Genomic DNA, 18,417 nt, shown 5'->3' with positions numbered 1-18,417 from the left:
TCCTCCCCTCTCCTCCCCTCTCCTCTCCTCTCCTCTCCTCTCCTCTCCTCTCCTCTCCTCTCCTCTCCTCTCCTCTCCTCTCCTCTCCAGACCTCAGTGCTGAGTCATCCCACAGGTCCAGGTCTTTTAATAGAAGCCACATTACCGGGTTAGTGTCTGCTCATGAGAGAGAGAGAGGACTCTGTTTCCACTCCTTCCCTTACATGGGCTCTCGGCTCATCTCTGCTACTGAGTTACTGAGGATATAGCCACGCATTGTGTCATCTGTCTGGAGCCTCTTTTCTTCACACACACACACACACACGCACGCACACATGCACACCCCCACACAGCCTCTCTCTCTCTCACACACACACATGCGCACACACACTCTCTCTCGTACACACACACACACACACGCACACACACACTCAGTCTCTCTCTCTCTCACACACAAACACACGCACACACACACTCTCTCTCTCATACACACACACATAGTCACACACACACACAATCACACACATAGTCACACACACACTCACACACACAGTCACACACACAGTCACACACACAGTCACACATTTGGTTAAAGTGTTCACTTTAGGGTTTAAAAAAGGGAGATTGTGAAACATCCTGTTTAAGAGTGTGAACAAGAATGTGATTATGTGTGTAGCAGATAGCGATAAACATTGTCTGTCAATGTTAAACATTAAAGCAAAATGCATTCTTTCCTCAGAGTGAGGCGTAAGCCTTTAGACATTCCACTGAGAGACTGGGCATTAAGTAGCAAATCAGTCAGTCACTCATTAAACAACAGCTTAACACACTGCACTTCAGAGAGAGAGAGAGAGAGATACAGAAAGAGAGAAAGGCATTTTGTCCTTGGGCACTACCTGGCAGAGTTCCATATCGATTTCACACATGCGCATAGACTCGCACACGCATGCGCGCACACACACACACACTCCATATCTCTCTGTCTTTTGCCTGCAGTTAAGTCTTCTACAACACCTGGTGCTCTGTCTTTTTTGCAGATTTGAACAGGACACGCATATTCTTTAACTTAAGCGCGCACACATACGCACGCACATATAACAGGAAGCTGACATCCATATCCTGCAATCTGCCAAATAAACACAGAGAGGCCAATTCCCATCAGGCTTTCTGACAACATCACAGAGCAAACTACAAATGGTAGAAAGGAGTTAGCTCAGTGCTCTACTGTGCAGTGAACCCATAGAAAGAAAGTCTGATAAACGGGACTGGTGTGAGCTGAAGAACCAGATCTCATTGATAGACCAAGAATAAACAGCTGGCTGGAGATCTGGGCAGAATAAACGGCTGCTACACTGATTGGCTGTCACACGTTACTTGGGCAACAGAGGGCATTCTGTCTCTATTAAGTGAGACACCACCCCCTGGGAATGTCATTATGGTTACCATGCCAATTAGAGTGACAGACTGCTGGGGTGAAGGGGGCATGCAGATGGCTTCCTCACTGCCCTCTGTTTGTTTGTTAACACTTCTCTTACCTCCTCTGTTCCCTTTTACTCTTTTTAATCTTTTTCTCTTTCTTTTTGTCTTATGCTATCTATCTTCCTGTTTTTTGTTCTCTGTAGTGATAGCATTTTAACAAACGCATCTTGCTTCTACCCCCCCCCCCTTCTGTCAATCTCTTTCTTGTTCTTCCTTTCCCATGATGACATCATACCCACCCCCTACAGATGACTTAACCAGATTGTCACACTTCCTGTTTCTTAGTCAGCCAGCCAACACACTGATCACAGATCAGATAGACAGAGGTTCTTCTCTGTCTGTCCTCCACTGCGACAGAGGGAACTCTGCTGTTCTGAGATCAGCTGACATCTGTCCCTGACCACAGATACAATCTAATTCCATTCCAGGGTTTGGTTTAGTGCTGCTGATACAGACAGACTATGGAGTGAATCTGTACTTCTGAGGACCCTAAAAATGAGATTCGTGTAGTGTCTGAATTTAGTACAAATCACACCAGAGTAAACACCATTCTTTAAACTCTCAAGAGAAAATGTAATGAAACATTTAAAAAAAACCCCTGAAAACTCTTTCCCTCACTGTTCATTCATTTCCATATGTAAATATGTGAATATAAACGAATACAGGAAACATTAAGATTGTAGTCGATCTTCTGTGATTGTTCCCAGTTTCTTGTTTTGTCAGTAATATTATTTGTGAATGAATTTTGGGAAATGCCTGTATTTTAACTGGAGTGTTTCTGTGTGGAATGATTATGTATGTAGTAATCTAAAGAACAGAGGTCTGTGTGTGTTTCAGTGTAATAAGATCAGATGAACTCAGGGCTCTGTCATTTCACACTCATTTACGGTAATCCATCACATCCATCAGAAAGTAACGGGGTCTTCTCTGGCATACAGGCCAGCGCTACTGCCAGACATGATTAATCAAATCAGCCTGCTAGGCACACTCAATCAATCAGCCGCAGTAGGTTATTACGAACCCATGAGGAGTGTATCCCTTACCTCCCCCCCAAATGTGCATGTGTGTGTGTGTATGTGTGTGTGTGTACAAGAGAGAGAAAGATATAACGTCTTCTCATTTTTGTGCATGTATGTCTTTCTGTTCATCTCTGTGACAAAACTAAAAGTTCACTTTAAAAAGACCACAATATTTCAACAGCTAACTGAGAAATCCAAAGATTTCCTTAGAAAGAAATCAACAAATAACAAACACTGAACAAACAACAGACACTGAACAGTACCACTGTACTGAACCCTGGGCCACATAGAGCACGCACACACACACACACACGCACACACGCACACACGCGCACACACGCACACACGCACACACACACACACACGCGCGCGCACACACACACACACACACACACACACACCCTTTAAATGCCTGACCCCCACCCCAACCAGAGAAGGGCTCTTTAAACCCTTTGCTCTGGTGAGCTGGTGTATGCGCTCTATTCAGTGAAAGGCTAAGCAGAGGTTCCCACAGGAATACACCCCCCCCCCCCACACACACACACACACACACACCCCGCAAAGCCACCTTCAACCTCCTTCCTCCACCACTTCTTCTCAAGAACCCCCCAGAGACTGGCAAACATCCAGTACCAACACACATACACACTCAGACACACACACACAAACACAAAAATACACAAAAACACCAGTCCCTCCCTGTTTCTTGTTGTTATCACTCCCCTGCCCCTTCCTGTACCCCTCCCCCCTTCCTCAAACCAAACTCCTCTTCCCCCTTCACTCACTCACGTGCAGCTGAAAGACAAAAAACCCTAAGGCAGTAGAGCACTGGACCTCAAGATTTCTCTCTCACGCTGGCTCACACTCTCTCTCTGTCACATTCTCTCTCTCTGTGCAAGTCGTTCTTATATAGACATACACACATACATGTTAAACATGAAATAAAGATGATGACTATGTGGAGACATTTCTGCCTGTCCTCTCAGTCCTGTGTCCTTTGTCTATATTATAAAAGGACAGGAGCACAGAGGACCAAACAGCACACGCTGATCTCTGTCTCTCTCTCTCTCTCTCTCTCTCTCTCAAAACTAAATGAACTCCTCTGACTCAGAAACATAACGCCTGTTCGGATTTCCATATGCGGCCGGTAAGATCTGCTCAGTCGTCTGCTGTGCTGAGAAGCTGGGAGATGAGCCGGAGGACAACAGGAGTGTGTTTCGTGCGGTCACAGAGCAGGTGTGTGACAGTGAGATATTACTGCCATTCTAACACTACCGCAGTCTGACACACTCAGCATGGTAGCACCTCAGTGGATCTCTTTTTCACCAGATCCCATCCCCAGTGGATCTCTCCTTCACCAGATCCCATACTCAGTCACTGTGGATCTCTCCTTCACCAGATCCCATACTCAAACAGTCACAGTGGATCTCTCCTTCACCAGATCCCATACACAAACAGTCACTGTGGATCTCTCCTTCACCAGATCCCATACTCAAACAGTCACAGTGGATCTCTCCTTCACCAGATCCCATACTCAAACAGTCACAGTGGATCTCTCCTTCACCAGATCCCATTCTCAAACAGTCACAGTGGATCTCTCCTTCACCAGATCCCATACTCAAACAGTCACTGTGGATCTCTCCTTCACCAGATCCCATACTCAAACAGTCACTGTGGATCTCTCCTTCACCAGATCCCATACTCAAACAGTCACAGTGGATCTCTCCTTCACCAGATCCCATACTCAAACAGTCACAGTAGAGCTCTCCTTCACCAGATCCCATACTCAGACAGTCACAGTGGATCTCTCCTTCACCAGATCCCATACTCAGACAGTCACAGTGCCCCAAACCATCGAGGAAACAACCTTTTTTATTCAGCAGCAGCAGTCCTTCTATTCACCAACAGCTCCAGCACTGACCCACTTACACGTGTGTGTGTGTATGTGTGTGTGTGTGTGTGTGTGTGCGCGCACGCTGCGGGGTGGGGGTGGGGGGGGATCTCCCCTATTATAATAATACGTTTTCAGAAATGTCTCTCTCTCTCTCTCACACTCACACACACACACACAGACACACACTCCTGCAGGGGAAAGACTGACCTCTCAACGGAGTTGGGGATGGTTGTGATGATAAAAAAAGAGGCTGTGTTCATTTAGTCTGACAGACAGGGCTCCTCCTAGCTACAGTAACGGGGGGGGAATACATTCGTTTGAAGAAAGAAGAGAGGACATTACAGAAAGATCAAATTCAGAACGGTTACATTAGAATAAAAAGGGGTGGAACCGTCTAGCCAAACCAGACACTGTCTCCATCTCTCTCTCCCTCTCTTTTCATTCAGCTTCTCCTTTATTTCCTCTCCCCTGAAAATGCACTTTTTCAGTCTTTAAGACAATCTCTCTCTCTCTTTCTCTCTCTCTATCTGCCCACTCCTGTGTACTAACACTCAGTGAGTCCAGAAAACCAGTAAATAGAGCATGAACCATCTGTTCAATCATTAACACACACACACACGATTTTTCATACACTACTGTATTTATTCATAAAACCAGGTCTGATGAGGCTGGCAGCTTCCGAGAGGACACTGTTTCCTGTCAGTTAGTCTGTTACTTCCTCCTTACTTTAAGAGTGAGTCCACTCTAACACACCTGATCACTCTCTTTATAGAGCACCCGTATATTACAACCTACACTGTCAGACTAGCCATAAAACATTCTCAATTAAGAGAACATCTGCTTTCCAGCAGACAAACAGAAAAAGGCAGAGACAGAGAAGGAGAAAAAAGTGTTTATGTTGAGGCTGAGGTTCTATCTCTGTGGAGGTTAAGGACTTTGTCTGTTCTGATAAGGTTCTCTGTCACCTCCACGCTCTCTGCGCTCCCATTCAGACACTACCCTGACGGCTAAAAATATAACCAGATAAACAGGAAGACAGTCAATGCACTGCAATTCAATAGACGGAAGGAGCGAGGGAGCGAGGGAGTGAGAGAGAGCGAGCGAGCACAGTGTTTGTCATCAGATAAACAGCAATAGAGAGAATGAAGAAAGAGGCAGCAGGAGTCAGAGGAGGTGTCAAACGGCGCATGACTGAGATGTCTTTGCGTGTATGTGTGTGTGTGTCTATATGCATGTAAGAGTGTATGTGTGTGTGTGTGTGTGTGTAGGGCTGGGTGATATGGCCTATAAATAACATCGCGATATTTTAGGCTATATCACAATACACGATATCTATCTTGATATTTTGAAATCTCCTCTAAGGCACTTCATAAACGCTCAATTTAACCCTTTGATGCACACAATCACACTAGTATGATGATTCAAGTAGTCCCTGCAACATATGTCTGCATCAAAACATTCTTGCTTATATTCAGTAGTGGCTTCTATTGAAACAGTTTTAAACTTGCAAAAAGGGGGAAATCACAACCAACTTAAATGTAACAAAACAGTATTTATTCAACATCTTCCTTGCCATCCTCAAACCTGGTGCTGTTTCTTTTCAGAATCAATTCGTCTACCTCCATTTTCTATTACAGTTTCCGAACTCAACACGTATAAACTCACTTTTGGCATTTCACTTGTTCCACTCTCTCCAGGCTCTTTCCCTGTTCCCTCCAGATACAAAAACACACATCTCACCTATATACGTCACACACACTCGTCCAGGAGAGTGGTCTGGATGGGCGGGCGAGAGTGTGTGACGTATGTATGTGAGTTTTTTTACTTTTTGTGTCTGTGAGAGGGAGAGACCCATAGGAGAGAGTGAGAGAAGCTAAACGCCAAAGTGTGTACAATTCTGTGAGGCAGTCTTACTAGCCCAGTATATCTGAGACTAATCCCTAGTCATTTACTAACAGAAACCTTTTTGGCCCAGAGGCAAGGAGTACAAAAACAACCACAAACATATATCTACAAAAGTGCTGGTTTGATCGCTTTACATAAAGTAGAGAAAAGAGGCTGTGTAATGAAGCTCTATTCTTGGCACCATACGAATAAGACTGATGTCTCTACATGGATTTACACAGAATACCTGAAACTGCTTCCCTAAAGCCAACACACACTGATGCTCACAATGGGCTAGGAGCCAAGACACTTCTGTATCACAAATAGAAATGCTTTCCCCTCCCTGGCAGAGAAAGAGAGAGAGAGGGAGAGAGAAAGAGAGAGACAGAGATATGATTAAGGAAAGAGAGATGAGTAAGGGAAGAGGGGATGAACAGGGAGAGAGGAAAAAAGAAATGGTCTTATGTTTGAAGATGTACTCATGAACAAAGACGCACACGCGCACACACACACACACACACATACACACACACACACAGGGAGCTCTTTGTGTGTAAGGATGCTGGATATGGACAGAAGGAGACGTTTGACTGTTTGAACTCTGACAAAAGATAGAAGTCTTAAACAATGATGTCATGCGTTCATTTTGGCTCAACTCACTGCTTTTTTTCCCTCAGCTTAACGAGATTAGAGATGACTCTGAATGAGCCCTCCAGGCCACCGTAGTCTCCTCTCACTGTCACTGTACCATGCTTAAAGCATAATCCTAAGGCAGACACTGACGTAACTTTAAGAGGGAGAGCCCAATATAAACACACACACGTATACACACACACACACACACGCACACACACACACACTCACAAACACATGCACACCTACAGACTCAAAGTTAAGACTCCCCTTTACTAGGAAACCTGTAACTGACCAGACACTATGAATTAGCACAAGCATCAAGTCTCTTCCATTTCTACATTATTTACTGAAGCTAAGACAGAGCTATTCAATACCAAAATCTCCAGGAAAACCCCACAGTTACAAACACACAGGTTTGGCGGAATTTTCACTCCAAATAAAACATGATGACTCTACTGATACACAAAGAGAATAATCAAAGCCAGAGTGTTGTCTTGCATTGGCTGCTTTGTGGTAGAGAAATGAGATGAGATTGCTGGTTAATACCATTGCCTAAGTGGATGTAGGTCTGTCTAAGGTGGATGTGAACAGGGTGAGAGAGCAAAACCCTGACGCTGCCAATAAACCATCAACACTTTAACCAAGATCTTCAGTCACCTAAAACAAGAGCTTCAAAAACACACACACACAGCGGATCAGCCAACAAGTCTCAGCGTGCGCACACACACACAAACAAAAATGTGCGCGCACACACACACACACACACACACATAGAAACTAGAGCCCAACCGATATATCGCCGTGCCGATATTATCGGCTGATATGAGCTACTTACCGATATATCGGTATCGGCATTTACAACGGCCGATAAATTACAATTAAAAAAGAAACGGAGACGGAAGATGTTATGAATATGGTCATCACGTAGTTCGTCCTCTAGAGGGCACACTGCAACTCCACTGTTGGCAACACACGCACGAACACAACAAATGACAACAATCGGCTGACCGAAGCAGAGTCAAGCAGTGTAGCCCACGACGGAGATGATCTGTGTTCATGATAAATTGATAACTGTCGCATGAAATACATTACTCAAATAATTATAAATATCCCCCATCACTTCTCCTCTTGGCCCAAATAAGCTTGACAACATTCCTGTCAGCCATGCCTGGTTTTGCTGCAGTAATGTGAAAGCCTGTACTGTTGGTCAAACATTAAAATTACGTTAAATGTTAGGGTATTTGAGTGGTGTGGGCTGCTGACAAACTTCATTGTAGGTTTATTAATTAAACAGCGCGGCAGTTCTAGCGAGTAAATAAACAATGTTTTTATCATTTTTCCCTCGTCTGCTCTAAATATTTTCTGGCAATAAGGTTTACAGCGGCTTATAACGCTATCCATTGCTAAATGAGGTTATCCACAAAGCTAGCTAATGCCATGTTTATCAATGGAAAAACGCTAACGTCAATGCGCGGTTAAACTATGGCGTTTATCTTGCTCTGCCTAAATGAAGAAATGGTAAATATATCTGCGACTCATATGTCTGTAGTTACATTGGAAATTACTAAACCAGAGGGGACACGGAAATAAACGTGAGCTGCACAAGTATCTAACATGGCTTGGTAGCCAAACAAAGTTATTGAGCTTCTCTTTCAAATGTGTAGTGTGAAATCTCTAAGATGTAAGTCCTTGTTGCAGATAGTCACGTAGTATTAGATGCATTCAACAGCAGCGTTTACTCTAGGTCACTATCAGTTTACTGCATAGTCTAAGATGGCATGTTTTAGACGACGCCAAATGGTGGTTGAAAAATGGTTTCTTGTAACTTGCACTGGACAGAATTAAGAGTAAAAAATGTATGTGTATGTGTGTGTGTGTGTGTGTGTGTGTATATATATATATATATATTTTTTTTTTTTTTTAATACATTTGACTTTTATTTATCAAAACTTCAATATATTTTGTTGTACTTTGGTTCAAAGTACTATTTATGGCAGCAAAACAAGTTTATTTTTAAACTGCATTATGTCTCATTATTTTGGTGAGGACTCTTATATAACTACATATAAACCCTAACATTTGTTATGTTATGGGTTTCTGAAAAAAAAAAAGAATATCACCCGATATATCATTATCGGTTTTTCAAATCCTCAAATATCGAAATCGGTATCGGTCTTAAAAATCCTGTATCAGTCGGGCTCTATTAAAGACACACACACAAAACACACATACACAAGTATGTACATGCAAACAACACAACAACACAAAACGGTTCACAAAATGGTGTAACAGTTCTGAAACCGAGATACAAACTGCGACAGTCTTGTGTCGCAGTTCCAGAATTTTTTATGCTCTAATGATCAGTCGACCGAAACTTCAGCGAATAAAGTGATACTTGACAAGATACAGTGTTCCCTCTCTTCTAAATTTCTGTTTGCGGAACTAAAATTAAAAATTCAGTTTCTTCTCCAATTCTATAACGGAGCCATAATTTAGCAACTGAATTAGCACATGCTCAATGTCAGAACCTCATAAGCATGGCGACGACAAAGCCAGAGCTTGAGGACCCTCCCGTATCCTTCAGATCCTCTGTTTGGGAAAATTTTGGTTTTCCAGTGAACTACAGTAGCAATGGGCAAAGACAAGTGGATAAGATAAAGGCAGATTGCCAGCATTGTTCAACTGAAATCGGGTATGTTGCTGACAGTACATCGAACAGGATCTCATTTGACATGGCATCATCCAAATATGAATATTGAATATGATTACTCATTTGAGACAGCATCATCCAAATGTGAATATTACTGATACAAGCAAAGAACAGAGTGGAGAGCAAACTGGAAATTATGGCCAGTTTGCCACTGTTCACAAGTTTGTGCAAGTTTATAAGTTTATAAGTTTACAAGTAAATTCATGTTAAATGAAAGGAAATTTCATGTTTTGCATCTCTTTTTTCACTGCACCGAAACTGTACCGTACTTTGACTTCAAAAACGAGGTACGATCCGAACTGTGACTTTGGCATATCGTTACACCCCTACTAATCACTACCTGCCACAAAGAGTTAATCCTGCATTACGTCATTATTTCATATGTTTATTTATCAGTTTATTTGCATAACAATACATCTATTTCATTGGTGGAGGTGGGGCTTTCGTAAGAACACATACACATGCACGCACACACACACGCACACACACACAGCAGATGGAGCAATGTGTACGTTTGGAGGCGGGGGGCTAATCCCTGTGTTAGGATATTGTGCAGGTCATTAGGGCCAACTGTAAATAATGCTACGGATTGGCCTATTACAGCAGAATCATTTGCATATTTATGTCATTTCACAGAAGACTAATTTGCATATTTGCGAGTTTTCACTGTGTATAGACAGGGTTTCAGCTACCACTGCAGTCCTGACTGCTTTGCTCATGAAGGGACTGTGTGCTCCAGTCAAAATGAAGCTGTAAATACGCTCAGATTAACTCAACCTGTGTCCCACCAGCCCGCAAAGACAGAACAGACCCTGTGTTTACACACAAACACACACACACCGCGTTCCTGAGACCATATCCTTATTCTGCTTATAGCTCCTTTCCGTGAAACATTAAGGCCAGGTTCCCCAGAAAGGTAAAGAATCTCACACACACGCACACACACGCACACACACAGAGCCCCTGATAGATGGTCTGGCAGTGTTCCTTGTAGCTCTAAGCTGTGTGATCCGTCCCCTCTGGTCTGTACGGACAGAGATTAACACAGTATTCAGACCAGTTTACTCCAGATTAGCTCTTAATTACAGCAGACAAGTCCTCACACTGACCTGAACCTGATCACCACACACACACTCACACTCACAAAGAGCGGAGAACAACCAGCAAGACCAGTCAAATTCCAACTACTAAAACCCAAACTTTTAAATCCTAAATCCTACAAACAACAACCAAAAACCAAACTTTTACTGCAAAAATACACAGGGACACACATTGATTCCTCTCTCTCTCACACACACACACAAACCATACTGTCCATTCACAATGCATATATGGACTCTGTAGCAACTCTTCAGTGTGAGCAACTGAACGTTAAGTGTGTGTGTGCATGCGTGTGCGTGTGCATTTGTCCCTGTAACTATGGCTTCATTTCCATATCTGTTCAGTTCTGTCTGTGTCTGGCTGTGTGTTGTTTCAGTCATTCAGAACCCCCTCTCTTTGTTTCAGCTCGTGGGGATAGCCTCTGAGAGGTCGTGGAGATGGGTGGGGGGGGGGGTAATTTAGGCAGGGCGCTATAGGAGTCTTGTGCATCAGTCTCCACGTTATTAACACTTATCAGCCCACTGAACGCCAGCGACCGCTGCTGAAGCTTTCATGTGCTAAACAGGACGGCTCTTTCCCTAATCTCTCAATGGGCACATTAGTGCTCCAACCCAGAGCCAAGAGCACACAAAGCCCCGCCCTCTACACATTACAGACTCTTTTCGCCACCTTTTAAGGGAGCATAACAGATGCCCACTCAGGTCTCTGTGCCAACACAGGCCTGGCACACCTTCTCAAAACTTTCCCATGCCATAAACAACAGTGAGGGGATTAGTATAGGAGCAGAGGACCCTGATCAGTGAACCAGAGTCCAGCACTGTGTGTTCCATTCACACAGCACACAGCCCTCATCTAAACATCCCAACACTCATTCACAGAGCACACAGCCCTCATCTAAACATCCCAACACCCATTCACACAGCCTTCATCTAAGCATCCTAACACCCATTCTAACCTGAGAACCTCTCGTTTGTGAGAGTCGCCTTCATTCCAGTGGCTTTTAAATGACAAAATTCCCTTTTTCTCCAACAGGCCCACTTCAGTCTACTTTGGAACGCCAAGACAATCTGTGTTTGTGCCAAATGGGATTTTTGACAAGCTGAGGAGAAAGAGTGAAGAAGGGGGAAAAAGGCGGTCGATTGGTCCGAGTGAGGAAATAGGCCAAGCTCTCGCTACCGTCATCAGGTCTGTGAACATTCAGCCTTGTTATAGCCCTGCTCTGTGAACATTCAGCCTTGTTATAGCCCTGCTCTGTGAACATTCAGCCTTGTTATAGCCCTGCTCTGTGTAACATTCTACCCTGTTACAGCTCTGCGACCGTTCAACCCTGTTCCACCCCTGCTCCGCGCGGCGTTCAAACCTTTTACAGCTCTGCTCTGTGACCGTTAAACCCTGTTCCACCCCTGCTCCGCGCGGCATTCAACCCTGTTCCACCCCTGCTCCGCGCGGCATTCAACCCTGTTCCACCCCTGCTCCGCGCGGCATTCAACCCTGTTTCTGACCAGATGTGTAAATGTTCAGCCCAGTTTCTACTCTGGCCACCCAGGACTTGCCAGGTCACCTGAAAGCAGGTCTTACACACACACACACACACACACACACACACACACATCATTCAGATTTTATTGTGCTTCAAGGGAGTTTGTGGAGCCAGCTGTCTCTAAAAACACCACCACAAGGCAAGCAGCTGCTTCTGTCAGCATGTTTGTGTGAGTGTGAGTGTGTGTTGAGGGGGACTCTAAATGCCTTCACTGTATTCTCATTCGCACCCCCACAAAGCACTCTGAGGACTGCAGTAACATCACTCCTTTGTACTGCTAAAGGAATGGGGAGAGTGTGTGGTCTGATTACAGCATCAGTAACTGGCAGGGCAGGCACCTTGTGTGTCTTTGTGTGTGTGCATGCGTGTGTGTGTGTGTGAAAGAGAGAGAGAGAGAGTAAGGGAGAGCTGAGGACAGCTGCTGATGTTGTATGGCTGTATTGTTGTGGTCTAAAGTTGAGGTTGACGTCTTTGTGACCTGCGAAACATCCTCATGATGCATTCCCATCCCACCACAGTCAGACAGAATGACGCTCTTCCCAGTCACAGGACAACACAGCCCTCTGTCCTCCCTCCATCAGCATCCTACTCATTCACATCTCACCAGCACTACCTCCCCATCTCCCACAAAATCAGCCTTTGGCAACACGTAACACTTAACGGTTCACATTTAAGGTGCTGATTGGCTGAAATGCTTTATTCCTTGTTAGATTCACACCTGTGCTTCCGTGTTTATCATAACATGCTAAAGTAGCATTGCACTCACTGACTTAGAGCTTTCTTGCTGTTGCCTAGCAACAACACACTGTTTTTACAGTGCTGTGTTCCAGGAACTGTTTTCTGATGGAACTACAAATTGAAAATATTATTACTTCATTATACAACATAGTATTTAGTCTATTAAAATGATTTTGGCATTACTGAGTATTTAGTGCATCACTGTAAAGTCCTCCGTTACATTACTTTGTGTTGACCAGTGCTGGTAGAGGAGTTTTGAGACAACTAAACTGGAAACATACCAGTCAAACTGGTAGCAGCTGAACTGACTGCAATAAGGTGAGTTACACTTCCTCAGTGGCCCTGACAGTAGAGCAGAAAAAAACTCAGAGACCAGTTAGAGCTTTAAAAGTGAACAGCAAAGGGAGCCTCCTCTCTGCATGAGTCAAAACTCACACACACACACACACACACACACAAACGGCTCCCAAATTATTTCTATTCACTTAACCTTATACATCTGTCTGTAAGTGTTCACTTACAAATGTAAGATGAACGCACACGCATGTGCACACACACACACACACACACACACACACACACAAAAAGATGGGGGGAGGGTTGGGAGAGCACCTGCCCGCTGAGCCAATGTTAAAAGTCAGGGGGCAAAGAGAGACAAAAGGTCCTGACCTCTGGCTATGTGCTGCAGAATGCAATCCAGGGAAAGGAATGTACTCACCAACCAATCAAATTCTAACAGACAGAGAGCCACCAACCAATGGGATTCTCAGAGACAGAGAGGCACCAGCCAATAGCAGGCAAGATGCCTGAGGACAAGTGATAAAAGTAATATTTGATACCCAGAGAAAAAGCCAACCAATCAGATTTAAGAGAAACAAGATGGTAACCCAATAGGATCAGAGACACTGTCTCTGAAGGAGAGAGTAATTATGCCCTTATCAGTCTCAGAATTTAAATGCTAGATTAAAATGGAACTAATTATTACAATTCGGGGATTAACGTCTCCTATCCTGGCAGGGTGGAACAAATGGATTTTGTGGCAGGTCCTATATCTTTACGAAAAATACAGCTGATGAAACACTGCTGCCATTTCGGCTCTTCCAGACTGGCACAGCTGATGAATGGGAGTCCATTTTGGCCCAACAAAACGGCCATAAGAGTTTTCTCTAGTTCTATTATGGAAACTCCAGCCGTTGAACTTTACGCACTGCCACTGGTGATTTCTGACCTCTTTCTTCTCTAACAGTCCAGAGTGAGACAAAAGGACAAAATCTGACCGTTTACAGAGTGAAGCAAATAAAGTCATTGTGTGTGTGTGTCGAAATGGGGTCAGTAAAAAGAGATTCAGTGACTGACTGTGGTATAAATCAGAGCTGAAGGTTTCTTTTTTTCTGGAGTCAAATGGAGAGAGAGAGAGAGAGAGAGAGTGAAAAGGAAGATAAAGGGTGCCTGTTCATGCTAGGCTAACAGGGCCACAGCTGGCACTGACAACATCTGTCCTATCCTTAATTATGGCACGAGATGTCCGAAAACCCCTCACACCCAGCTTTTCACTGTTAGAGTATGAACAGTGTGTTACACTGAGTTTTAACGCCATCATCCCTTTCTCTCTCACTCACACACACATACATCCTGTACACGGTGCTTATAGAAATGTAGGTAGTATTTGTGACAGGGCTGTGGTGCTGGTTGGCTAGACCAAACTTTGTGCCTGTAACCGTGTTTTCTGTCTGTGGGGGTGATGCTGCTGTTCTGGGATATGTTTGATGGACCTTTTTCAAGCGCGTTTACATTAATGAGTATTTTTAGACATGTGAAGTTATGATATGAACGGGTACCCAGCAGTTCTGCTGATACCCAGAGGAAGTGTTTCAATAGACTTCCTTCCTCAAGCCAAAATATACCCTCACAGGGGTAACACTTCCTGAAAGAGTCGGTGAGAGAGGGAGAGAGAGAGAGTCCTTTAACGCCTGACTTTTGAACTGTATGTGAACCTTGTGGTGAAAACCTAAACATCACTGATCCTTCACTCCTTTCTGAAGGACTTTGATTAAGGGGACATCACAGCAAAAACAATGTGACCTTTGATCTGTCATATCAAGGTAAACTCCAAGAGGACTTTCTCTTTAGCAGGTAATAAAACTTGTAATGTAATATAATCACAGTATAAATCAGTGTGTGTGTGTGTGTTACATGACATTTCTTTCAGTCTGATGCCAAACGTGGCGGGTACACAGAACAACAGGGAATCTCAGTGCCAGAGCAGAGAAACTGTGCCATCAGACTCAAACACCCATTGTCCATTTTCACAATGCGTCTCATTAACTGGTCTAATCCAGGTGCTGTGTTTTGAATGGGGAGCCACACAGCTCTGCTTTGGCCTTGGAGTACATTATGAAACTGAGGGCTTTGGTTAAAAACGGAGGCTTAACATGGCCAACAATAGACAATGAAACCAAACCGTGCTCCTTCATTTGTTAGGAAAGCCTGTTCCGTTCCAAACCAGGAGCAGGAACCCATGCGAAGGTAGGGCTAGGATCCATAAGGAGCCATAAAGTTACAGCAGAACAAACAGAAGAAACTGACCAAGACGTTCAACACACCCATTCTGAGGTGTGTTGACAGTCAGCCTGGCACTGGGATAGGAGAGGAAATTCTTTAAGTTTTTATAAAAACACATGTTCAGCTCTGAGGAGTCTATATGGCATATGTCACTCAAGTGTGTACACTCCATTTGCTTTCTAACATACTGCTAATCAGGCTTATTCTCCTTCCAAGACTTTTTACTCGCATATCTATAAGAGACAGAAAGCCTGAAGAATGCCAGGGAGGAGAGAGGAGGACAGAGAGAGAGAGAGAGAGGGAAAGAGAGACAGACAGAGAGAAATGTTGAGGTCTAGTGCTCTACTGTCTTGGGGATTTTTTTTGTCTTCCAGCTGCATATGAGTGAGTGGGCGAGAGGAGAGAGAAATGATGAGGTCATTTTGCTCAGTCAGTTCAGGCCCCCCCCCCCCCCCCCCTTCTCTCAAACCACTCATCTCCCCTTTCTCTTCCATGTCCTGTCTCTGAAATCACCTCTCTGAAATCTCTCGTTCTCTATCAGACTCATTTCCCTCTCTCATCCCCTGTTCCTTTGTTTCAAGAGAGGTTCTGCTCAAGCAGGACGGTTCGAAGAGAGAAAAATACAACCATGTAACCTAACAAGTAGCAAAGCCAAGTTTTGCTCTGAAGGAAACAAAACATCCCAGAGTTCCACAGGAACAGACTCATGGTGAGACAGAGTCGAGTCACTGCGCAGCAATTCCAAAGGGCATGTTCAGACCGTCCCACAATGCTCTGGGAGGCACCAGAACTAAACCGCCAGCTGTACTCAGCCTCTGGCTCCTTCACCTAGTTTACTCCCTCTTTCTCTCTCTCTTTTTTTCCACCTCTGTATCTCTTTCTGAAAATTCTCTTTCTGTCCACCAGTCATTGTCTTTCACTGATTTTTTTTTGCTGAGTTTCTCTCTCTCTGTCTGTTAATCAGAATCATGAGGGTAAAAACGGCACAGGGTTGGAGGGTCACAGAAAAGAGAGGCAGATGAAGCTCTGTGTTGGTGTGAAGAGAACACTGGTGTCTTTTATCTGTGTCTGTGCTCGGGGGGAAAACTATCTACATTCCCGTCATGCTTTTGTAGGACACAACTCGCTCGGTTTCCTCCTCGCCCTTTTCAGGCGGGAAACACAAAACTCCAAAAAAAAAAAAAATTCAAATTCAGGCCAATGCATTTTACTACTAAACCAGAATCACGAGAATCAGTAGCAGAACTCTGTTGGCTGCAGTTTTGCCCAACCCTCTATGTTAAGATGGCTGAGGTTAGGTCTATGATTTTAGCAAAACCACATATCATTCAAAATGTGGGCACATACGTGTGGGTGTGGTGGTAGAAATGTATTTGCACACAAAACATTCTGTAATTTGATGTGTGTGTGTGTGTGTGTTTATGGCTGGTATAAGTGCATCGAATTTTCAATAAAACCAATGTAAAGTAGAAGAAAGCTTGAGACATGCAGGCTACAGCTTTTCGAATCTGTAGGATACTGTAAACCCTTCAGTGGAGCAGGTATGAAGTATATGGACATGACACAACAGGCTCCCAAGACTGCCCAGTAACCCCCCCTCCCCCCCCTTCTTTATTTAGAACTATAAGACTGTCAGCCAGAAATTCTGTTCAAATTTGTCACCAACAATTATCAACAGCAAGCCAACCGACTCAGCAGCACCAATTAACCGTAGATGTCAGCAAGGCGGAATATCTCTCCAGAGAATGAAAGTTACGCCCAGAATGTCAGTCGAAGAATTTGTATTCAAACGTCAGGAATCAGCATCAAAGCAACTCTGGAAGCGAGTCTACCCGCAGCATCACTGATGAGGGAAATTGAGAGACCTCTCTGTACTTGACCTTGTGAGACATGGTTGACGTTAAGCGCGGACATTTCTAAAACGCTCTACGCATTTTAAACAATGAAATGGGCAGGCTACCGCCTCATTATTTTGACTTGCACTGTGAAATCTGTGACAAACAACGACTATCAACAAATGGACCAGTGTTTATCATAGCTGTCACAGGCAATCCATCCATCATGAGCCTCGCTTCACATAAATAAATTAACCATTTCGTTACAGTAGGGTGGTTAAGACATAGGGACAGCCTACCTCTTTGAGTTGGTCCAGTTCTTGTCGCACGGTCTCGTACTCGATTTCCAGGTCTTCATACTGCTGTTTCAGCTGCTGTTTCTCCTCCAGAACCGCAAGCCCATACTCGGCAGCCTGGATCTTCTCGTGTGTCGTCTCGCTCAGCTCTCGAGACAAACGCTCGATCTCGGCTCGCATCCACTCCGGTCCGTTCTCGGTGACCAGCATCGCATCGGGATAACGTTGCTCTTCCACAGACATCTTTTAACCGGGTAAAGGCGGTGGTTGAGCGTCGCTCGTCTCACCGGTTGGCTTGAAGGAGCGACGGGGGGGAACCAAAAGCGAATCCAACCTTGAAAGGAAATCACCGACAAAGCCTTTTGTCGGGGTGACAGAATTAGATTCTTCTGTACTTGTACTGCATGATTGGTGTTCTAGCGTTTGGTTTTGCCGCTTTTACTAACGTGTTCTCGATCATGTAGCTGTTTTCTCTGTTTTCCTACGTCAGACGAGGCTTTGATTGATTATTCTTAATGCTGCTCCATGATCGCGCGTACCTCAGCCCTCTGCCTCTCCTCGGCAGTTAATAAGCACTTGGAGGTGGAATTGTCAGTTGCCAAGAGCTCGACCAGCTGGGAGTTGCAATACAAAACATGTGCCTTATGGGAAATGTAGTTTTCGTAAGGCGCAACGGATCTGCAGTTAGGGAAGACAGGAACTCATATCCCATGAGCCAGCGGTGTGGACCCCGGAACCGTCTTT

General features: G+C 44.4%; 1 protein-coding gene across 2 annotated transcripts in view; it reads right to left on the bottom strand.

The window, feature by feature from the left end:
• LOC115820309 (BICD cargo adaptor 2) overlaps positions 1-18,199 on the bottom strand; it is a 55,154-nt gene extending 36,955 nt beyond the window's left edge. For both annotated transcript variants that reach the window (XM_030783835.1, XM_030783834.1), the window contains exon 1: positions 17,677-18,199. In XM_030783835.1, the coding sequence (XP_030639695.1) occupies positions 17,677-17,916 (240 nt within the window). In that variant the 5' untranslated portion in view covers positions 17,917-18,199. The remainder of the gene's footprint in view (positions 1-17,676) is intronic.
• Between the last annotated feature and the right edge of the window lie 218 nt (positions 18,200-18,417).

Source organism: Chanos chanos, chromosome 9 (assembly GCF_902362185.1).
Source record: "Chanos chanos chromosome 9, fChaCha1.1, whole genome shotgun sequence".
NCBI classification, from domain to species: domain Eukaryota; kingdom Metazoa; phylum Chordata; class Actinopteri; order Gonorynchiformes; family Chanidae; genus Chanos; species Chanos chanos.
This window is presented reverse-complemented; position numbering and strand designations above follow the sequence as displayed.